This window comes from Sphaerodactylus townsendi, linkage group LG12 (genome assembly GCF_021028975.2).
Source record: "Sphaerodactylus townsendi isolate TG3544 linkage group LG12, MPM_Stown_v2.3, whole genome shotgun sequence".
In the NCBI taxonomy this organism is placed as follows: Eukaryota; Metazoa; Chordata; class Lepidosauria; order Squamata; family Sphaerodactylidae; genus Sphaerodactylus; species Sphaerodactylus townsendi.
The window spans coordinates 26,047,785-26,070,236 of NC_059436.1; the positions used below are offsets into that span (position 1 = coordinate 26,047,785).

Genomic DNA, 22,452 nt, shown 5'->3' on the forward strand with positions numbered 1-22,452 from the left:
TACACGTGAAAGGGACCTGGGAGTCCTAGCAGACCACAAACTGAACATGAGTCAGCAGTGTGATATGGCAGCCAAGAAAGCCAATGCAATTCTGGGCTGCATCAATAAGAGGATAGTGTCTAGATCAAGGGAAGTAATTGTACCAATCTTCTCTGCATTAGTCAGACCTCACCTAGAGTACTTTGTTCAGTTCTGAGCACTGCAATTTAAGAAGGATATCAACAAGCTGGAACATGTGCAGAGGAGGGCAACCAAAATGGTAACAGGTCTGGAGTCCATGCCCTACGAAGAGAGACTTAGGGAGCTGGGGATGTTTAGTCTGGAGAAGTGAAGGTTAAGGGTGGGGGGGACATGATAGCTAAATATTTGAAGGGATGTCATGTTGAAGAGGGAGCAAGCTTGTTTTCTGCTGCTCCAGAGATGAGGACCAGGAGTAATGGATTCAAGGTGCAGGAAAAGAGATTCTACCTAAACATTAGGAAGAACTTTCTGACCGTCAGGGCTGTTGGACAGTGGAATTCACTGCCTGGAAGAGTGGTGGAGCCTCCTTCTTTGGAGGTTTTTAATCACAGGCTGGATGGCCTTCTGTCAGGAGTGCTTTGATTGTGTGTCCCGGCATGGTAGGGGGTTGGACTTGATGACCCTGGGGGTCTCTTCCAACTCTATGATTTTATTATTTTAAACCTAGTTGGAAGAAAGCATTTTTTTTGCAGTTGCAGGATCTTGCTTCTCTAGCACGGTGTTGTGTTAGACCTCCACCTTCTCAGCCAGCATCACTTCTGTCTTCCAGGGCTGGGATACTCATCAAGGAGCTCATTCTCTCTCTCTTATTATAGACCCAGCAGAATCCATTCCTGCCATCTTGGATGGCTTCCAGTCCCGGGAGGTGAAGGCCGGCCAGCTGGTGGAGCTGCCCTGCATTGCTTCTGGCTACCCGAACCCTGCCATCCGATGGGTCAAGGACGGTCGCCCACTACCTGCGGACAGCAGATGGACTAAACGACTCACGGGCTTGACAATCAGTGACCTGCGAGTGGAGGACAGTGGAACGTACATCTGTGAAGTCACAAACACCTTTGGCTCTGCGGAGGTCACCGGGATTCTTGCAGTGATTGGTAAGGGACCTGGCCCCATTTGGGACACCCTCTGTGTGCAGCCCATGTGCTGTGGCCTGGGAACCTTATGTCTGTGGTGCAGGCCCAAGGGTGTGACTGGCCACCAGGCAGGAAGGCCACGGAGGGGGATATAGGAAGGGAACTCCTCACACCCTCCTGTTCCTCGACCGACGTGTCTCACAGGGGATTCTCCAACTGTGTGGAAGTTGCTGCCACGTTGCTGTGAGCCAGTGGCAATTTATTTATGTTATTTTTGTGATTTATAGTCTGCCTTCCTCACTTAAATTCAAGTCAGATTACATAATGTAAGTCAGTGCCATTTCCCAGAGGCCAAGCAATTGATGGGGAGGGGGTAAGAATACCTTTTCTGTTAACCCGGGGGTGTGGGTGGAAAGGACTTTGGTTCTCATGGGTGGACTTGTCACAAATCAGGCCGGGCGTGTAAGAGGAGCCCTTGCTGGTCTTGACTGAAATAACAGGAGGCCTTTTGGGTGCTCCTAAAGCAGATATGGGTCCCAGCGAGCAAAAGCAGGTGGCCACCTTCCACCTGAGCCTCCGAGCCCAAGAGCCGCCTTCAGTGGCTTTTCTGTTGGAGACAAGAGCCTGTCCTTCGCAGGACTCGCGCTCTGATGGCTTTGTGCCCAGAGCAGACTGAAGGCCAGAATTCTAGTGCAGCGTGGGGATGCACTCACTACTCAAGCAGACACCAATTGTGTGCTCTGAGCAGGTCTGTAACACCTTCCCTATCAGCCCAAGTGTGATGACTCCAGAACCATGCACACAACTCCCTTGTCGCCTGAGAGGGAAAGTGATACACAGAGAAGGCCTCACGATGGGCTGCGGGGGCAGGAAAGGATGGCGCACACCTGGATTATTGTGCAGTGACATTTTGTAGGAGGCAGGCAAGAGGCTCTGAGCGAATCTGCACCTTCTTTGGGACTGCTTTCACTTGTGCCCCTTCAGTTGAGCTCCTCACCAGGGGACCTTGTCATTTTAAGAGGTCAAATCCAACCTCCCCCCCACCCCGCCACTTTTTTTCAAGTTCAGGCCAGGGGCGAGGGAAGAAGGCCTTGGTGAATGTGGTGGGTGGGGTAAATAGCACAATGTTATAATACTTCCGGAATGCAAAGGGGGAAAAGAGAGCTAAACTGTATGCATTTCCCAGTAGATCTTAGTTTTGGGAAGCATTTCTATCATGGCCCTTCCAAAAATGTACTTTGTTGCACTATCCTGCTTTTCGCTGCTTCTTGCTGTGACTTGGCAGCAAGAGGAGGAGGAGAGCTTCAGACGGAGGGCCTTTAAATTCTCTCCTGTAAGGAGTCTCAAAACAGCTTACAAACTCCTTTTCCTTCTGGTTGTTGTGGGTTTTCTGGGCTGTGTGACCGTGGTCTGGTACATCTTGTTCCTAACGTTTCGTCTGCATCTGTGGCCGGCATCTTCAGAGGTGTATCATAGAGAAAAGTCTGTTTCACACTGTGTCTGTGACACTTTTCTCTGTGATACACCTCTGAAGATGCCAGCCACAGATGCAGATGAAATGTTAGGAACAAGATCTACCAGACCACGGCCACACTCCCAGAAAACCCACCAGAACCAGTTGAATCCGGCCATGAAACCCTCAACAATGCATCCTTTTCCTTCCTCTCCCCACAACAGGTGGGGCTGAGAGTGTTCTGAAGAACTGTGACTGGCCCAAGGTCGCCCATCTGGCTTCATGTGTAGGAGGGGAAACAAATATGGTTTATCATATAAGAGTACGCTGCTAATGTGGAGGAGTGGGGAAACAAACCTGGTTCTCCAGATTGGAACCCACCTGCTCTTAACCTCTCCACCACACTGTGTCCAGTAGCTACTAACTACAAGCAAGACCCACGAAAGACCATTTTTGAATTAGACCAAGGCTCTGTCTGCATTCCGTTTCTGCAGGGAAGATGTATTAACTCTGCCACCTCGCCCTAAGGTGGGTCCGCTTCCGCCCGCACCTGGTTAGGGACACCCTGTTTCTGAACACAGAAACTCATGTTAACCATCAGGGCTCAGAGTCATGAGTCGAGTCAGGTCCTATGCAAGAGGCTGCCTGGCGCTGCCCTTGAGCACTGCTGCCTTGTGTGCCCCACCCTTGGGACTTTAAGTGAAAGGCACGGGTTTGCCGTGGGCTGGTGCAAAGAAGACGGCAAGGTGGGCACCAAACAAGCCTCCAGGGGAAGAGCGTTCCTCAGGAGAGGTGCCACCACTGAAAAGGCCCCGTTTCTGCAGGAGAGGGCACAGCAAGCGGGCCTTGCGAGAGGGGTCATCTGAACTGGTAGGCTGGTCAGCATGGGAGGAGGTGGGCCTTCAGGTGCCATCGAGGACCTTGCAGGTCAGAATCAACCCTTTGAATTGTACCTGGAAACAGATGTGCAGCACATGGAAAGATCCCTGATCCAGCCCCCAATCGTAGCTTGACTGGACCAATGAAAGTTTCCTGGCAGTTTTCAAGGGTAGCCCCACATATGGTGCATTACAGTAATTTAACTGGGACATTCTCAGCACAGAGATCACTGTGGCCAGTTCATGCTTTTCAAGGAATGGCCATAACTGGCATATCTGACATGCCACAGAAGAGACCTGAACTGCAAACTGTAGGCCAGAGCAATAGAGCTGGGTGCCATCCACATATTGGTGGCACCTCATTCCATATTCCCAGACGATGTCCTCTTGTGGTTTCATGTAGACATTAAATCACTTGGGGACAAGGTAGACCCAGGAGGGATTCCGCAGCATAAACGCTATGAAACTAAGCAGCAGTCTCCCAGCACCATATTCTGACTCAGCCAGCCCACTAAGAGTACAACCACCCAAACACCGTGCCTTCTGTTCCCAACTCAAACAGCCTCTCCAGAATGATACCGTGGTCTCTGCCTTTGAAAGTGGCCAGGCGGTCTAGGAAAATCAGTGGGGGTGCACTTCTGCCATTCTCCTGGTGACGATCATTAGTCAGAGTGACCAATGGAGATGCATCCAGGTAGTACATTTTCTCCTAGACGGCCTGCAACTGCAGAGCCACAACCCAGTTCGGCCCTTGGTCCCTAAAGAGACTGCTAGCCACTGGACAGGAGCTCCTGGTTGCTGGGGTCCAAGGATAGCTTCTTCAGGAGAGGTCACATGACAGCCTGTTTTAAAGGTATCAGATCTGCACCCTTCTGCAGAGAGGCAGGGATCTGTTTCTCTTCTGAACCCACTTGACCAACCCAACCTGGTTGTGTGTGTTATGTGCCATCAAGTGACGTTATGATGACCTTATGAATCAGTGCCCTCCAAAACATCTAATAATTAACTATCTTGCAAACTGAGGGCCTTTATGGCTTCCTTGACAGAGTAAGTCCATCTCATGCTTGGTCCTTCTCTTTCCCAGCTGCCTTGAACTTTGCCTGGTATTATTGTCTTTTCTAGTGAGTCTTGTCTTCTCATTATGTGACCAAAGTGCAATCCCTTCAGTTTAGCTATTTTTACCTGTAGGAACAATTCAGGCTTGATCAGATGTAGAACCCACAGTAGTAGTAGTAGTAGTAGTAGTAGTAGTAGTAGTAGTAGTAGTAGTAGTAGTAGTAGTAGTAGTAGTAGTAGTAGTAGTAGTTGTAGTTGTTGTTGTTGTCTGGTGATCCACAGTGTCCATAAAACTCTCCTCCATTGCTACATTTCACAGGTAAAATGTTCTTTTTGTCAGTTTTTTAATTGTCCAACTTTCACATCCTTACAAAATAATGGAAAATACCATATCATTAATGATCATGATCTTGGTCACCAGCAACACTTCCTTACACCGAAGGATCTTTTCTGGTTCCTTCATGGCTGCCCTTCGCAGTCTCAGCCTCCTCCTGATCTCTTGCTTGCAGTCTCCCTTTTAGTTGATGACTGAGCCAAGGAATACAAAATCTTAAACACCTTTAACTTCTTCATTGTTAGCCTAAAAGTTGTGTATTTATTTCTCAGTCCTCATGACGTTTGCTTCTTGATGTTAACCTTGCTTTGGCATTTTTCCCTTTGAGCCTCATCAACAGTCATTTCAAGTTTTCATTATTTTCTGCCAATGATGTGGTGTCATCTGCATATCTCTAAATGTTCCTCCCACCAATTTCTACCTTTATCTAAATCTAATCCACTTTTCCACAGGATATATTCTACATATAGATTGAAGAAATATGGAGATAATATACACTCTTATCTGACATTTTTGTGAATTGGAAACCATTCTATTTCCCCTTATCCTGTACTAAAAGTAGCTTTTTGTCAAGAGTACAGGTTGTGTATCAAAACAATCCGACGTTGTGGCACACCCATTTATTTTGAAACCATCCATAGCTTTTTATGATCCACGCAGTTGAAAGCTTTGCTGAAATCTATGAAATCTAAGCTGACTTCCTGCTGAAATTCTCTTGTATGCTCCAGTATTTATTTATATATCTGGCTTCTGCCTCACCCTCTCCTCACAGATTGGACTTTGGGGCGGCTCACAACAAAATATAAACTATTAAAACACATATGTGGCAATGAAAACCTTCTTATATAAAACTCAGTGGCACCCAAATGTTCAGAAACGGGGAAACTAATAAAGAGGAGATGAAGAAACAACCAAACCACTGTATTGTCGAAGGCTTTCACGGCCAGAATCACTTGGGTGCTGTGTGGTTTCCGGGCTGTTTGGCCGTGTTCTAGCAGCATTCTCTCCTGACGTTTCGCCTGCATCTGTGGCTGGCATCTTCAGAGGATCCTCTGAAGATGCCAGCCACAGATGCAGGCGCAACCCACCCCCCCCCCCCCCCACCCCCCCCCCCCCCCACCCCCCCCCCCCCCCACCCCCCCCCCCCCCCCCCCCCCCCCCCCCCCACCCCCCCCCCCCCCCACCCCCCCCCCCCCCCACCCCCCCCCCCCCCCACCCCCCCCCCCCCCCACCCCCCCCCCCCCCCACCCCCCCCCCCCCCCACCCCCCCCCCCCCCCACCCCCCCCCCCCCCCACCCCCCCCCCCCCCCACCCCCCCCCCCCCCCACCCCCCCCCCCCCCCACCCCCCCCCCCCCCCACCCCCCCCCCCCCCCACCCCCCCCCCCCCCCACCCCCCCCCCCCCCCACCCCCCCCCCCCCCCACCCCCCCCCCCCCCCACCCCCCCCCCCCCCCACCCCCCCCCCCCCCCACCCCCCCCCCCCAGGATCATTAGAAAAGGAATTGATAATAAAACTGCAAAGATTGTCATGCCCTTATATAAAGCAGTGGTGCGACCGCACTTGGAGTACTGTGTCCAGTTCTGGTCGCCGCATCTCAAAAAGGATATTGAGGAGATAGAAAAAGTGCAGAGAAGGGCAACAAGGATGATTGAGGGACTGGAGCACCTTCCCTATGAGGAGAGGCTGCAGCGTTTGGGACTCTTTAGTTTGGAGAGGAGACGGCTGAGGGGGGATATGATTGAAGTCTACAAAATTATGCATGGGGTAGAAAATGTTGACAGAGAGAAGTTTTCCCCCCCCCCCCCACCCCCCCCCCCCCCCACCCCCCCCCCCCCCCACCCCCCCCCCCCCCCACCCCCCCCCCCCCCCACCCCCCCCCCCCCCCACCCCCAAGAATTAGGACTAATAAAAGGAAACACTTCTTCACGCAACGGGTGGACAGGCTCTGGAATATGCTGCCACAGGAGGTGGTGATGGCCACTCACCTGGATAGCTTTAAAAAGGGCTTGGACAGATTTATGGAGGAGAAGTCGATCTATGGCTACCAATCTTGATCCTCCTTGATCTCAGATTGCAAATGCCTTAGCAGACCAAGTGCTCAGGAGCAGCAGCAGCAGCAGAAGGCCATTGCTTTCACCTCCTGCATGTGAGCTCCCAAAGGCACCTGGTGGGCCACTGCGAGTAGCAGAATGCTGGACTAGATGGACTCTGGTCTGATCCAGCAGGCTAGTTCTTATGTTCTTATAGAAACAAGCCAGGCTGCGATTTGCTTCAGGGTGCAAAGGGAACAGGATTTGGCTAGCTGGCCGATTCCAGGTTTTCAGCCCTATTCAGATGTGAAGGTGCCCCCTTGTCCAGAGTCACTGGGGCTTCTTTGGCCCAGCCCCATCTCTCCGCCCTGGCAGTGGCTGTCGAGGGCCCTCCTGGACTTCATGCCCAGTGCATTTTGGCTGCAGATTCCAGGGACTGAACCCGGGGTCTCTGCTTCTGAGCTGAGCCCCCAGGCCCTTCCTGACTTTGGTGAGCCCGGGAGTCTACGGGGGGCTCTGTGGGTGGCCATTTGCTGGGAGACGTTGAGAATGTGGCAGTGCTCCGTTCTCTGTCTCTGGACACCTTTGGATGAGTGCTGAGACGCCTTCCTAACCTGAGTGCTGACAAGGCCTTCTCCAAAGAAAGCCAGAGCTGCTGCTGGTGGCGGTGGTGGGGTTTTATGGGGATGACGAGGTTGCCCAGATTTATTTATTCATTTACTTGATTGATATCCGGCCTTTCACCCCGGCAGGGACCTAAAGTGGTTCACATTGATCTCCTCCCCACAGTGGCCCTTGAGGGGTAGGTTAGGCTGGGAGGATGTGACTGGCCCAAGTCCTCAGTCCTCGTCCAGCTCTGCAACCGCTACGTCTCACTGGCTCTCGGGTGGGTGGAACAGTTGGGTGGATGGAATGGTTGGGGCCACGCTGCCCACGGATCAGATGTGCTGCCCAGAAGACTGATCCCAGAGGCAGCCCGTGGCCTCCGGTGCTTTTCACCAGCCTGGGCTGGGCTCTGCCCACAGGATCTGCCCACAGAGGACGCCGAACTCCTGATAGAACAGGATGCAGATGCCTGTTGGTGTGCAGAGAGAAGTCTCCTTCAGCAGGTCACCACTGCTGTAAGACTGACCCCCACCCCCACCCCCGGGGCTCCCCTGCCAGCACAGAGCAGGGCCCCATCCAGCGTGGCCTGGTGCTGAGGAGGGCGCCTCGAGGTGGGCACACCGTCCTGCTGCTCAACCTGTTCCTTTCCGGTGCCTGGACCATTTGGTTTCTCCTGACAGCTTTGGGGGGGGGGTGGACATTGTGCCATGGCTTAATGGACCCTCTTCTCTCTCTTTTGCAATTGCTTATTTGAAAAGATGTTATTTTTCTGTGTTGCTTTATTCTTATGCTGTGTGGGCAAAAGGCCCAGAGAGTGGTGGGGGGGGGGCAGGGGTGCTGCTGCAATGTGTAAGGAAAGGTGGAAGGCCCTTGTTTCCCTGGGCTGTGGCTCTTGTGGGGTGGGAGGGGAGCTTGGTTTGGGCTTCCTGGCCCTTGACAGCCCTCAACCTCTTCTCTCGCTGAAGAGGGGTCGTTGGGATGGGCCGGGACCTGCCCGCTGCCCCGTGGCTGCTCCAGCTGACTTCTCGCTGTGGGTCTCTGCCAGATGGAACCCCTCGCATCGTCTCGCCCTTCAGCGAGAAGGTGGTGAACCCAGGAGAGCAGTTCTCCCTGATGTGTGCCGCCAAGGGGGCCCCCCCGCCCACCATCACCTGGGCCCTGGACGACGAGCCCATCCAGAGAGACAGCAGCCACCGCACCAACCAGTACACCATGTCCGATGGCACAACCGTCAGCCACATGAACGTGACCAGCCCACACATCAAGGACGGAGGGGTCTATCGCTGTGCCGCGCGGAACTCAGTGGGCAGCGCCGAATACCAAGCGCGAATAAACGTAAGAGGTGCCTGTCTACTTTTCAATCTCAGCAGAGGCTTTTCTTGTGTTGACTTTGTCTTGGGGAGGGCACCCCCTTGGTTGGCCCCTTCTGGCCCCACAACGACAGGGGGATGCTTGAGTTGATTTGTCTAGGAGGTGCTTGCAAGAAAGAGAGACGGGTGTGGGGGATGGGGGGGTTGCTTTATTCCAGAAGACGGGGCTTGGGTTATCCTGTGAGGCTCCACAGTTCAAGAGCTCAGGAAATTGACAGAATTGGTAACTTGCAGCTGAATTTTGATTCTTCTGGGAGTTAACTTTTTACAAGGTTATGTATATTTTCATTTTTGGTAATATCAAGTAGAAACGTTTTTGGTTTTTTTTAGAAATAAAAATAAGGACTAAGAAAAAAATTCCTCCGCTTGAGGAGGGCTGAGTACCTGCACAGGGGCGGGGGAGGGGCGGGGAAGACGCTCCTTGTCCGGGGGGGGGGGGGGTTTCAGGTGAGCAAAGGCTGCCTTTGGAGTTCAGCGGAAACCACCCATGTGACCAGCTGTGTGATGGAGCAGCACCTGCAGTCACCCCAGGGAGAGTCAAAGTCCTGCTAGATGCCCCCAAGAGGGAGACGGGTGCCCAGTGCAGCCGGTTGCCTTTCCTTTGAGACGTCAGTGGGCCCTCGTGCGGACACCGCTGTGGCTCCTCCCCATCCCTTGTTGGTCAGCCTGCTCCTCCTCTGTGCTTCTCAGTTGCATCAGCACACCCGGCTGCTGCTGCTGCTGCTGCTGCTGCTGCTTCTTGCCCTCTTGCAATGGGGTGGGGGGGGTGGGGGGTGGCACTGGGAAGGCGGAGGGGGCTGCTGGCAGAGGGGGAGCCGAGGGTGCGGAGGTTTGCCTCCCCTGTTTTTGGGAGGGGACTGTTTGGCCTCCAGAGGACTTATCAAAGCCCGGCTTTCACTGATCCACCTGCTGGGAACTGGTCCTCGCCACACACAACCTTGTGCCGTCTTCCCAGAGTCTCCTGGTCACTCCAGTTCCTTTTTTGGACGGGGCGCCTCAGCCGCCGACTTGGCCTTTTCCTTCAAACACACTGTGCTGAGCCTCCGAACTGGGAAGAAGGAGGCCACCATCAGAGTCACTCAAGACCTCCTCCTCTTCTCTGCATGGCGCAAAAGGCCCTCACAGGACAAGGGGGGCACTCTGGGTCACAGACTTGTGAGGCGATCAATCCAAACAACACCTCTCCCCCACAAGTTGCTTTTCTCCAGATAGGAGGGGCCGTAGCTCTGCTGTGCTGCCGCCGCTGCCGCCGCCGCCGCCACTTCTGGGGAAAGGGGCCATTCTGGCATGGGAGCCACCCGCCTTTCAGAATTAACCTAGCCTGCCCCTTTGCCCCTCCCGCTCTTTAGGGCCCCCCAGCATCCGCGCAATGAAGAACATCACAGCCGTGGCCGGGCGGGACACCTTCATCAACTGCAGGGTCATCGGCTACCCGTACTACTCCATCAAATGGTACAAGGACTCTCTGCTGCTGCCGGACAACCACCGGCAGGTGGTCTTTGAGAACGGCACCCTCAAGCTGATGGACGTCCAGAAGGGCATGGACGAGGGGGAGTACCTGTGCAGTGTCCTCATCCAGCCGCAGCTCTCCATCAGCCAGAGCGTCCATGTCACCGTCAAAGGTGGGTGGGGGCCAGCGACGACTGGAGGGGCTCCAGGACCAGAGCTCTCTCTGGCGCCTCCTCTCGCCACGTAAGCTGGGCAGTCAGCCACCAGCCAGGCCATCGGTCCGTCAGCTGAGGGGCGGGGGGTGCCTGGAGCAGCCCTGCCTGGCCAGGCTGAGCTTGACGGTGGCCTGTTCAGTCGGACTCGTGATTGGCCGTCGCAGTCAAAGCCCTCTCTGCTGCTGGGGCTTCATGGTGGAGTGGGCTTCTCCCAGCTCAGGTGACAACAGGTGCTATGGAAGGGGCGGGCTGCCCATTCATCCTAAAGTAATGTGTAGCTGGCCATTTGCTCATCTATCCCCAAAGCACGACTTCAGGGTTTCCGTCCTCTGTTTTGCACCCAGCAATTATCTGGAGCCACCCCTGCTTGGAAATGAGGGAGCAGCCGGCTTCTTCCTGACAGGCAAAGGAGCTGGGGAGCAAGAGCCCCCCCCCCCCCCCCCCCGCCGCCTTGGCAGTCCTGCCCTGGTCCACACGTTCCCCCCTCCCCCTCTCAGGCTGCCACCAATCCTCACGTATCTGTTTCCCATGACATGCAGCAGAACATAATGCACGGTGTAAACATGGCATGTGGAAATCGCAAACCCCGGCTCCAATCACCTCTGACGGTGGTTTTCTGTGTATGCAGCTCTTTAAAAAATCATTCTCTCTGCCTTCCAAGCATGCAGAACATCTTAAAAGCTTCTCTGGCCCATCCATTATTCAGGGAGCCATCAGTCCTGATGGAGGGCAGCCAGGCGTCCCTCCTGTCCTGGGCACGGGCTGGGCTCGAGCCCCAGCCCAGCATCTCCTGACGTCCGGGCCCCCCTTGCCCACGGGGGCCTGTTGTGGGACCCCGGCACGCCAGGCGCTGGCTGCTTTTTCTGGACGCCCCGGCAGGAGGTGCCGGCCGCTCTCTTTGGGCGAGCAGATCGTGACAGTGCCTGCAGACTCCAGGGGCTGCGGGTGGGAGCTCAAAAGGTGCAGCTTCCCGCACTGGGAGCGCAAGGACTCGGCCCCGTAGCTGGAACATGGCGGCCATTGTGATCCCCTTGCTTGGGCATGAATGGGCTAGCGGTTGTGGGAGAGAGGAAGTGCTGGCCACGTTAGAGATTTCCTTGCTAACCCAAGGCCAGGATGTTCTTTTGGATGCTGCACAGACCCGGGGCGCTGATTGTGCTTGATTCACATCCCCCCTTTTCTAACGAGCAGCTTGCCAAGTATCGGCTTCCCAGGTAGGCACCCCCTCCCCCCCCCTGCTGCTGAGGGCCAGGGTCATTCTCCAGGGCCTTGGAGGGAAGGGAGGCTCCCTGCTGGTTTGCCTGCCTGCTCCATTGAGCCATGGCCAGAAAACAGCTCTCCTGGTCAGCCCCATGCTCCTGTGCGTTCAGCAGTTTCTGCACAGGGCGGGAGGCACGAGTCCTCTTCCCCTGCGGCCTGTTTCCCGGTTTGCAGAACACAGGCAAGGGGCAGATTGTTCTTCTGCAGTCACTGAGAACCTCTCCCCTCCATCATGGTGACTTGTGCCAAAGTCAAACGAAGGAGGTGATTTCTGTGCCCTTCCCCCAGCCTGGTTTCCAGAAGGGAGGGTGGGTCTACGGCCACGCCCAGCTGCTAGCTCAGCCCACCTGGCCCAATGCTGTGCCTCACCTGAAGCAGGGGGGTCTTGCTTGCTTGCTTGCTTTGGCTGACCTGGCTTGGCACCATCTTTGGTGAAAGGCTCCCAGGCACCTTTGAAGGCTGCGTCCCCAGGGAGGGGCCTCGTCCTGTGGGTTCCCCCCCTCAGCACCATGTCCCTTGCCTCAGTCCCCCGTGCTCGCCCTTGCCTCCTCTGGGACCCCAAGTATGTGGGGGAACCCCCCCCAGGGATGCTTTGTGGCTGCAGTGGGGGCTGGGCATTTTCAGGGGAAATAAGCCACACAGTTGCAGCCTCTGCTGAAGGTCAGCAGCAGCATGACTCCCTCCCAGGCCTCAGAGAAGGAAGGAGATTGGCCAGCTCCTTAGGACATAAGAACGAGCCTGCTGGGTCAGACCAGAGTCCCTCTAGTCCAGCCTTCTGTGCTTTCTCCCCTCTCCACAATCTTGATTGGTTGAATTTCAGGCCACCCTTCCCCTTGTTGGCTCAGCCCAGCTTGCAAGATACAAAACTGAAGTATGTCCAAAGTAGGCATGGAATCTACCTAGCTGCACATCATGACTGGGCCAGGGGAGAGGAGGGAAAGAAGCTGCCCCTGGTCTCTGGTGGCCGGGCTGCGTGGGCCTCTCTGGACCGGGAAGGACGGTGGGCTGGGCGGGTCTGCTGCGTGGTCCTCGGGGGCCAGCCACGTGATGTGTTTGCTTCCCCCCCCCTTGGCAGTGCCTCCCCTGATCCAGCCCTTCGAGTTCCCTCCGGCCTCCATCGGGCAGCTCCTCTACATCCCGTGCGTCGTCTCCTCGGGAGACATGCCCATCCGCATCACCTGGAGGAAGGACGGGCAGGTCATCATCTCTGGCTCCGGCATCACCATCGAGAGCAAGGAATTCATGAGCTCCTTGCAGATCTCCAGCGTCTCCCTCAAGCACAACGGCAACTACACTTGTATTGCCAGCAACGACGCTGCTACCGTCAGCTTACCCAGCGGCAGCTCATGTCGTAAGCTTGAGGTGAGGGGGGAGCCAAGGCAGGGTGGAGGCATGGAGTGCAGGGCAGGGGGGGAGCCAGCAGCAGGGGCCAGTGAGACCACCTCCCACGTGGGACAGGTTGAGCCCCTCCCTTCCCGTGCCCGCCGAGAAGGCAGCTCCCGGGGCAGACCCAGTGGATGGGGCTGCCCGTGGACGCGCGGAAGGCAGCTTTGGAGCCTGGCCTGCCGCCGAGTGGGCACAGAGGGGGCATGGGCGCTCTGACACTTTCAACAGGCAGCCTTTGTTTAAATGGGGGGGATGAGCTGGAGACAGAGATCGAGAGGAGGCAACTAGGATGGGTCACCTGTGGGTAGATCGCCCTGGGGGGGAACTCTCAAATGAGCTGGCAGTTATGGGAAAATAGGATTTCATTAAAGAATGAAACTTTAAAACAAGAAATGTACTTTAAGCAATAATGGACATACAGTACAAAGAATATAAGAGCTGACTAGGAGCAGAGGGAGGAATTTGGATCGGGTTTCAGGGACAGGTGAGAGTTGCCCGTCGTCTTGGAGAGACATTCAGGGAAAGCAGCGCTGGGGAGGGAAATGACCAGCACCCCCAGGAGCAATGGAGAGAGCCCACATGCAAGGGGGGGCGTGCATCGGTCCAGAACACACGCACACACGCACGCACGCACACGCACACACAGGACCCCAGAGGATGCCTGAACTATTCTCGTGAATTGTGATTGGCTGCTGGGATGGGGGTAGGGAGGGCGAGCAGTGGACTGCCCCAAGCGCTGATTAAGTCCCCTTAGGGTTACACCATGGACATTAGCTCCGTTTTCCAGCAAGGCACCCCTGAGAGCCAGGGGAAAGGTCAGTGGCTAACTGCCTTCCTGCGCAAGGTTGGTCCACATGATGGATCCCAACATTCAAAAGGGTGTCCATTTTATGGCGAGAGCAGTGCTTTGCTGTCCCCCCAGCCTTTGGCTGAGGGGCCTTTGTGGGAGGGGCCCCTTAGTGGGAGGAGGGGTCTGATGGCTTGCAGTTCCGCTTGGTGGCCTGACTGAAGGGTGAGGTCTACCTGCTCATCAGCCAAGGGTGGCAGTAGCTGGGGGCTGGGGGCGGGGGGGGGGGGGCGGGGGCTTTCATGGCAGAAGAGGGGGGGGTCCTAGGGGTCCTTGCTTTTCCTCAAGAGGAGGAACTTGCGCCCTCCCTGAGGCTGTCTGGAGTGCTGTGCAAATGGCCAGGTCAGAATTCAGAGGGCAGTTTGAATCCTGCCTTGGCGCATCCCTTTACTGAGTCCGTCTCCTCCTGCTGATCGCCCAGAAGGAGGGCTGTTCAGTAGGGGACGGAGCCCTGCAATTGTCCCTTCCGTTGCCTCACTGTGCTGCTTCCTGGGCCAGAAACCAGCTGCTTATTCACAAGTGCAAGCAAAAGCTCTCCGCCTGCTGCCGCTGGCCCTTCTGCGGGGGGGAAAGTGAGAGATGTGGTTCAGCAGCAACAGCAGAGGTAGCCTCTCTGGCCTCACTGCGGGACTGAATTCTGGGCTGGGGGAGAGGGAGGAGAGCTCGAGGCCTGGGGGCCTGGGGAGAAGTCAGCCAGGGAGGCCTGGAGTGGTCTGGAGTCCCTGGTGCTCACGGAGGCTCTCCTCCCCCTTAGTCCCTCCTCGCTTTGTGGTGCAGCCCAACAATCAGGACGGAATCTATGGGAAAGCAGGAGTGCTGAACTGCTCTGTGGATGGCTACCCTCCCCCAAAGGTCATGTGGAAGCATGCCAAAGGTAGGTGGGCCTGCACCTGGGGTGCTTGGGCTCTAAAATGAGGTTAGGCTGATTCACGGGGAAAGATCCATCCATGGCTGCCAGCTACGGGGGAGTTCAGGAAATCGCCATGCAAAGAGGCAGCAAACCCCTACCTGTCAGTGTGGAGCCTTGGTGCATGTGGGCCTTGGTGCGGGCCTTCTTGACCTTCCGAGGCCACTGGTGCCACCTGTGTGAATCGGGTGCTGGGCTAGCTGGAGCATTTGCCTGACCCTGCAGGTCGAGGGCGACTCTCACCTGGAGCTTGTGGCCATATGAACGAGCAGACTGGGCTGGGAGTCCTGGCCTTGCGGGGGTCTGGGTTGGCCAGAAACACTTAAGTGGTGTTAAACTTGTTTCCCTCCCAGGCAGTGGAAACCCCCAGCAGTACCATCCAGTCCCCCTCACTGGCCGCATCCAGATCTTACCCAACAGTTCCCTGCTGATTCGACATGTTTTGGAAGAGGATATTGGCTACTATCTGTGCCAGGCAAGCAACGGAGTCGGGACAGACATCAGCAAGTCCATGTTCCTTACTGTGAAGAGTGAGTACCCCACAACTTTCCTTGGCAAGTGGTCTCTGTAACGCAAATTGCCCACATCTGTCCTATTGCTGCCGGCAGGGACTGGGTGCGAGGGCATTGCTGCCGGCGCCGCCTCAGGGGTTGTGCAGAAGCCAAAGGCTCGACTTGGGGCCCCACGGGGCACATCCTGCCTTGGCCGCCCACGGCCCCAGGGAGGGGGCTGGTCTCTCAGCCCGTTGCTGTGACTGCGCACCCTCGTTCTCCGTTGCTACTTCTCCTGGCCTGCCTGTGGCCTGCTGCGCTGGACGCAGTGGTCGAGGGGACCGTCTGTCAGCAGATGGCCCACCTGCCAGTCTCGGCACTGCCAGCCCCCCTCTCCCTGGCCCCGTGCATGCTGGCAGTGTTGGCGCTGCCACGTCTACCCGTGCCCGTGTGGCCTCCTGTGCGTCCCGCCCTCCCCTCCGCATCCAGCAGGCAGGGCCCCAGCCGTCGGTTGGCCGATGTGCCAGGAGCGGAGAGCTGGATTGATTTTTGTTCCCATGGGGACTAGATTCCCTCACACTATCAAAAAACACTTTGTCCTTAATAAAAGCCGGCAATCAATCGACACTGTGGTGGCAGCAGAGGCAGGAAGCGGCCTTGCTCACTAGACACGCGGAGGCTGGGAAGGGCTGCCAGACGTCTTCCCAGTTAGCAGGTTCTGCCTGGGCCACGGAGGAGACCATTTCCAGCTGCAGCGAGAATCCTCTGCTCAGGAGGTTGGCTGGAATTTTTGTGGTGGGGGGAGGGTGTGAGACCCAGGCCAGGAGCCTGTCTGTGTCCCCTGCAGGCAGTGACCCCGGGAGCAGCTCCCTGTTTGCCTTCCCCTGGAGTGGCCACTGGTCTCAGCTGCCAAGCGCTTTCCCTCCGGACATTCCCCTGGGGGTTGGGGGAGAAAGGCCAGGGGCCAGGGCGGCGGCGGGGGGTGCTGGTGGTTGGTGATGCAACAATGACAGCAAAGACATCTGGCCAGAAAGCTCAGACCTCTGTCCCTGAGAGGCCTGGACTGGGTTGGTCAGTCCTGGCTCACTCTGCACTTTGAGGATGGCTTCTGGGGTGCTTCTGTGGAGTGAGTGCCCCCCCCACACACACACACCAGTCCCTAGCCCCAAACTCCTCTGTAGGCAGAATCCCACTGTGGCAACAAGCAGAACTCCTGCAGCAAATAGAGGCGTGAGCCCACAGGTTCCCCCACAGATTCTGGCTCCAGTTTTCTCAGGAGTAAGAGAAGGACAGAAGTGGGTGGAGGTAAAGGAAGGAAAGAGCCGTGAGGAAAAGGGGGACCAGACCGAGGGGGGCTCTCCGGCTCCTGCTCTCGCTGCCCTCTCCTGCTCTCGCACCCACCTTGCTTCAAAGCCGACGAGTTCAAATCAAGGCTACTTTTATTTAGATATTTTCACCCTGCTGTTCACCCTGGTGGGGGCCAAAGCGGCTTCCAACATCCTTTCCCCCTCCTCCATCTGATCCTCCCCACAACCACCCTGTGAGGTTTGTCAGGCTGAGAGAGAGGAAGGGAGGCAGAGGGGTCTGCCCAATCCCCGTCTCTGGCCTCTGCAGCAGGCTGGCTCCTTCTCAGGCGCTGTTTGTGTGCCAGTCCCAGGCTTTGCGCTTCGGTGGGGAAGGTGGCCCTGCCTGGGGACGCCTGTGGAGTCTTCCTTCCTGGCCGGGGTTTGCCCAGCAGCCCATCGTGGGTTACGAGAGCGCGCGTGCCATTTGTAAGAGGGCAAGGGACGCTCCGGGGATCGTTCTCCGTGCTCCTTGTGCGCCTGGATTAAGAGGATTTTCATGCACTTCTTCATTAAGTGTAAAGACTTTTTTTGTCTGGATCTTCAGAAGGATGATAATCTGAAGCCTTAGTAGGTGGCTCCGGGATCTGAGGGTGATCCGTTGAGGAGCCGCACAGCTGGATCATGAAGCCCCTCTTCCCTGTGCCAGATTTAGAGTAGAGGAAAATGGACAACACCTTATCTTACGAAACTGGCTGCAAAGCTAATGGGAATTGAGCTGGTTCGTTTGCCTATTTAAGCTTTTATGGCAAGGTAATCAGGTATGTTCTGTAAGCTGCAATAAAGTGTGTTTTACCCAACTGTCAAAAGCCCAAACCTGGGAAGTCCTGGACTCAGTCTAGCTGCATGGCTATCCTTTGAAGCTGTCTCAATGCTTAAAATGGGTGTTTTTTTCTTGCGAATAATAGACAACTTTAATGAATTTCGAGACTGTCAATTAACCAATTAAAAATGTGATAGTCTGATTGTTCTAATGTTTGTCATGGTGATTTATGGGTTAAAAGTCATATGAAAGATTGCTTTGAAGTCTGGGTAGAAAGGTCCTATTGGACCCCTCCCTTTCAGGGTAATTTAGCAGATGGCAGGAAAGTATTTGGAGTCACTGAGAGGAATGTCCTGGGTCTTGGGATCAGGAGATCAGGCTGGCCAGACCCGGCCACTGGGCAGAGGGGTCTTCAGGGGCTTGCTAAATCCCCCCTACTGTGTCTGATGGACCTGCCGCCCTGGGCTTTAAAGGAACAGGGGAGGCTAGCTGCCAATCGGGCCTCTGCAAGTGGGCTGGCTGCTGGGTCTGGTGGTGGAGACGGATCCTGCCCGGGCTGGCAGCGGTCTGCTGGGATCCTCCCACCAAGTCACAGAGGGTAGAACAGCGAGCTGTGGTCAGGATGGCCCTGGGGCTGGCCCCCAGGCCCCCTCAGCCGGCCCACATCCCCTTCTGCAGATGGCAGGTGTGGGGCAATGTGGGATGAGCTGGCTGGCGGTGCTCTGCAGGGAGCCCTGATTGCTTCCAGGCAACTTGAATTAATCTCATACTTCAGGTGAAATGCAGTTAATCAGTGTAGACAAGAAGCTGAAATGGGCGCAATCAAATTAACATCCTTGAGCCGGCACTCCAGCGTCACCCGCACAGGCCCACGCCCCACCGCCGCCCTGCCTGCCTGCCTGCCGCTTCCTCCGTGGCTGTTTCTGTTTTCCTGCAGCTCCAGCCAGGCGTGGCAGAGCTCTCAGTGGCGCTCGGGATGGAAGAACACCCGGAGCTGCTGCGACAATTTCCTTTGTAACTCTCTTATCGCAACCCACCAAATAGGATCAGCCTCTTGTCTGTGTCGTGTTAACACTGCACGAAAGGGGGAGCTTGAAAGGAGAACAGCGTTTTGCTTGGTGGCGGCCGCAAACGGAAGCTCTCTGGCGGGCGAGAGGGGAGGGCCCGGCCCCTCCTGCTCTGAGGCGCTCGGGGTCCTGGACTGATCGCTCCAGCTCTTCCAGCCGAGTCCTCGTGCCCAGCTCTTCCCGAAAGCAAGCTACCAGGGAATGCTGGTGGCCAGATCCGCAGGGCCTTTATTGGTTCTGGGGGCGGGGGTGGGGGTCTTACTTGCCAACCCCTGGCACAATTTTTAGCAGCCTCTTGTAGGGAGAGCCGGGCCTGTCTTGTTTGAGGCCACGGTGTGCTGAGAGGCAACATGCCAGGCGCAGTGGCCATTGTGATGTAGCCAGGGAGCAGCTCTGTGCCGGACACTGGTCAGGGCGCAGAAAGCAGCGGGGTCTGGCAGGAGAAACCAGAGGGAGAGAGCCGGGCTCCGGGGCACATTCCAGGGTCTTCTGCGGGAGGGTTAGGTCATCCCTGCGTACGCATCTGCTCTTGACGGCCCTCATCCTTCTCGCGTGGGCAGGTCCACAGACTGTCCAATGGGGCAGAAAAGCACCAGTTCCTATCTGTCGGCTGCCTTACAGGGCTGATCTGTTCACAGGGGTCTCCAGCACTCTCTCCTGCCAGTATTGGCTGGAACGCTCCTGCAGATTCAGTGCCGGAACACCCACCTTCTATCTACAACGTATGCCCCCCCCCCCCGCGTCCCTCCCCCAGATGCCTCGCTCTCTGCTCTTGCTCCCTCGCCTTGTGTGACTCTTGTCTTCCTTCCTCCTGTCTCCTGCATCTGTTTCTCCTCTTCCTCAGGTGGACACGCGCTCTCTCCTTCTTGACACGCACAAATGTTCTGGCTGTTTAGAAAGCTGCCGTCCTCTGCACTGTCAGGGCTGAAGTGTTTGGAGGCCGGCTCTTTCTGGCCCTTGCCAAGGGATGGGGGGGGCGGGGGGCTCTGCTCTCAGGGGAGTCCTTTCCCACCACTCTCCCCAGTCCTTGGTCTCGCTCAGGAAGACAGACTGGTCCCTTGCTGCCCCCATCTTTGGAAAGCTCTGTGCCCTCTTTCATGCAGGGTGGGGCAGTGAGCTGTGGCTTCAGGGCAGCTGGCTGGCAAGCACCCCACCCCTGGTGTGTTGGCACCCAGCAGGCAGGAGTCAGTGGGAAGCCCCGTCCTCCCGAGCTGTTCATTGCATTTTCAGCCACGGAGCTCTTGGGTGTTTGGCTGTGCTGTCAAGTGGGTGGACCAGAAGAAGAAGAAGAAGAAGAAGGAGGAGGAGGAGGAGGAGGAGGAGGAGGAGGTCGAGGAGGAGGAGGAGGAGGAGTTTGGATTTATATCCCCCCTTTCTCTCCTGCAGGAGACTCAAAGGGGCTGACAATCTCCTTTCCCTTCCCCCCTCACAACAAACACCCTGTGAGGTGGGTGGGGCTGAGAGAGCTCCGAGAAGCTGTGACTAGCCCAAGGTCACCCAGCTGGCGTGTGTGGGAGCGTACAGGCTAATCTGAATTCCCCAGATAAGCCTCCACAGCTCAGGCGGCAGAGCTGGGAATCAAACCCGGTTCCTCCAGATTAGATACACGAGCTCTTTACCTCCTTCGCCACTGCTGCTTTGCCAGTCTGTGATGCTGCTGCAGATGGTGGGAGAGGTGGTGGGGTCCTGAAAGGGAGCCCCCCTCCCTCTGGTCTAGGTTGTGGTTCTGATGCTGAGGCCGGGTGCTGGGAGCAGAGCCAGGCGTCAGGAAGAGGTTGGCTGGAGCTGCTGAGAGCCGAGGCAAGGAAAGTGGACAGAACTACTGCCCGCTGGCTGCCGCCTGCCCCTTTGTAGGGACTGGGTTGGGGGACAGTCCCCTGTTAGGCTAGCCCAATGGTGTGTCTGGCTGACAGACGAGCGAGCAGTAAATGGGTTTAAAGAAGGACCTGAAAGTGGAGGAGGGGGGGGGCTGCATAGTGGTGCTGTGAGCAGTCCTGGGCAGCTGCTGTTCATTGGCTATGCCAGCCATTGGCCCTCTCTGCCAGTGAGCAGCTGCCTTTGGCCAGTGGCATTCTGGTGGGCACATCTGGGCTGCCCAGTCTTGAGCAGAGCCTTGGTTTCTTTTTGTTGGAGGCCCACTGCCATTGCTGTGTGCAGGAGGCCTGGTCCAGGTGCCACCTTCGCATGATCTGCCTGCTTCAGAGAGGCATCTCCAGGGTTGCTCAGCAGGTCGGGGTGGGGCTGGAGAGGCTCCACACACCGGGAGAAAGTCCCCTCTCTCACACCAGCTCTCCCTCAGACCTGAGGGGGCCAGGCCAGGCCAGGCAGGCCCCTAGGGAGGGCTAGTTCCCCTCCCCCCACGAGGAATGCATTTCTGGCTCCGGGGGGGGGGGGGTTGCCCTCGTGTGTGACCCTGCCCCGGTCCACTTGGGGTTTGAGGTGGGTTTTCAGCACATGGAGGTTTGCCTCTCAGGACTGCTTCTTCTTCCCTTTGTTCTTCTGAAATCCCCGGGGTCTGTGGTCCCTGTGCTTGTGTAGCCAGATGCAAACTCAGACAACCACAGATCTTTGGATCTGACAAACTGGTTCGGGCTGTTTGGTTGGCCTGCTTGTATTTATGTGCTCATCCAGAAACTCGCCTGACCCTTAAAAGGTGCTTGGGAGTCAGTCAGACCACTGGTCACCACTGCCACTGCACCCCATTTGCTTTCTCTCCATGCAAACTGCTGCTCTCCCATCCCAGGCAAAGCTGTTGTCGGCGGTTGGTTTGCGCCACACCCAGTGGTTTAGGATGCTGCCTGGGGGGGTCACCACCGCCTCTTTCACGTGCGCGCGTGCAACCTGCAGAAAGATCCTCTGCAAGAATGCCTTCTCCCCACCGTCTGCTGCATCTGCCCAAGGTCTCCTGGCCGTGCAGCTGTTAGGTCAGGCCCAGCAGGACCTTTCGGACAGCTGCTTCGGGAGGCACCGGCCGGCCACCCGGCTGGGCAGAGGAAGGGTTGGCCTCCTCTCAGCCTCTCAAGTCGAACTCTCCTGGCCGGGGAGCCTCCTTTGTCTTTCTATGCTAAGTCTCCAGCATCTGCAATGCAAGGCCTGGCTGGTTGCCGCCTCTGTATTCAGCCCAGGTTCCTCAGAGTGGATTATGCAAATCTCTGATGGAAAAATATTCCACAGCACAGCCTTGAGAGTGTAAAACCGTAGTCAATAATTCATCTGGGCCTGTCTCTATCACTGTGGCTTTTTCTTCATTATAGCCTCTGCCTGGTTATTTGTCTTTCACCTTTTATTGTATATCTGCGTGTAATATTATGCATTATAAAATTTATCTGCCTCATTATTTTATGGTCCAAGCTATGCACTGCAAGGAAATGTCTCCAGTTCTGGCTGCCCAGTGCTGCTGATACAAGCACATCTGGCTAGAACATGTGGGTGGAGTTGTGAATGGATACCCCCTTCCACCTCTCCCTCCCTCCCTCCCTCCCCCTCACGCACACCCCTGCCCTGCTACGCCCCGCTGCTTGGCTGGGAATGGGAATGAGATTGAAGCAATAGAAACGCATTTGCAGGTGGGCGCATTCTGGGTGCTTGGCACTTATGCTTAAATCACAGCAAAACAGAAGCCATGTGCATTTGTGAGAGACTTGACGCTCTGTGCGGGGGTTCAGTAGAGAAGGGCTGGGTCAGCGATGGGGAGGCTCCGACTGAGCCCCAGGATGCCCACATGGGGCACCTTCTTAATCCTGACGATTGGAGGGAGGTCAGCCCTAGCTGTTGGGGAGCTAGATTGGCCCAGGGAGCCAGAACGTGGGGGGGGGGGAGGGAGGGGGGGTCCTTCTAGTTCCTGTGTGGAAGATACCAAACCTGAACTAGAATAGTGGTGTTCTGGTGGAACTGAATGCGGC

At 56.2% G+C, this 22,452-nt stretch overlaps 1 protein-coding gene across 1 annotated transcript in view; it reads left to right on the forward strand.

Moving 5' to 3' along the window:
• The window catches only part of DSCAML1 (DS cell adhesion molecule like 1), a 189,953-nt gene that overhangs the window by 113,229 nt on the left and 54,272 nt on the right, over positions 1-22,452 (forward strand). The window contains exons 5-13 of the mRNA XM_048512112.1: positions 837-1,115; positions 1,157-1,337; positions 3,149-3,293; positions 7,222-7,364; positions 8,418-8,794; positions 10,172-10,444; positions 12,822-13,130; positions 14,734-14,853; positions 15,240-15,416. Of these exons, the coding sequence (XP_048368069.1) occupies positions 837-1,115; positions 1,157-1,337; positions 3,149-3,293; positions 7,222-7,364; positions 8,418-8,794; positions 10,172-10,444; positions 12,822-13,130; positions 14,734-14,853; positions 15,240-15,416 (2,004 nt within the window). The remainder of the gene's footprint in view (positions 1-836; positions 1,116-1,156; positions 1,338-3,148; positions 3,294-7,221; positions 7,365-8,417; positions 8,795-10,171; positions 10,445-12,821; positions 13,131-14,733; positions 14,854-15,239; positions 15,417-22,452) is intronic.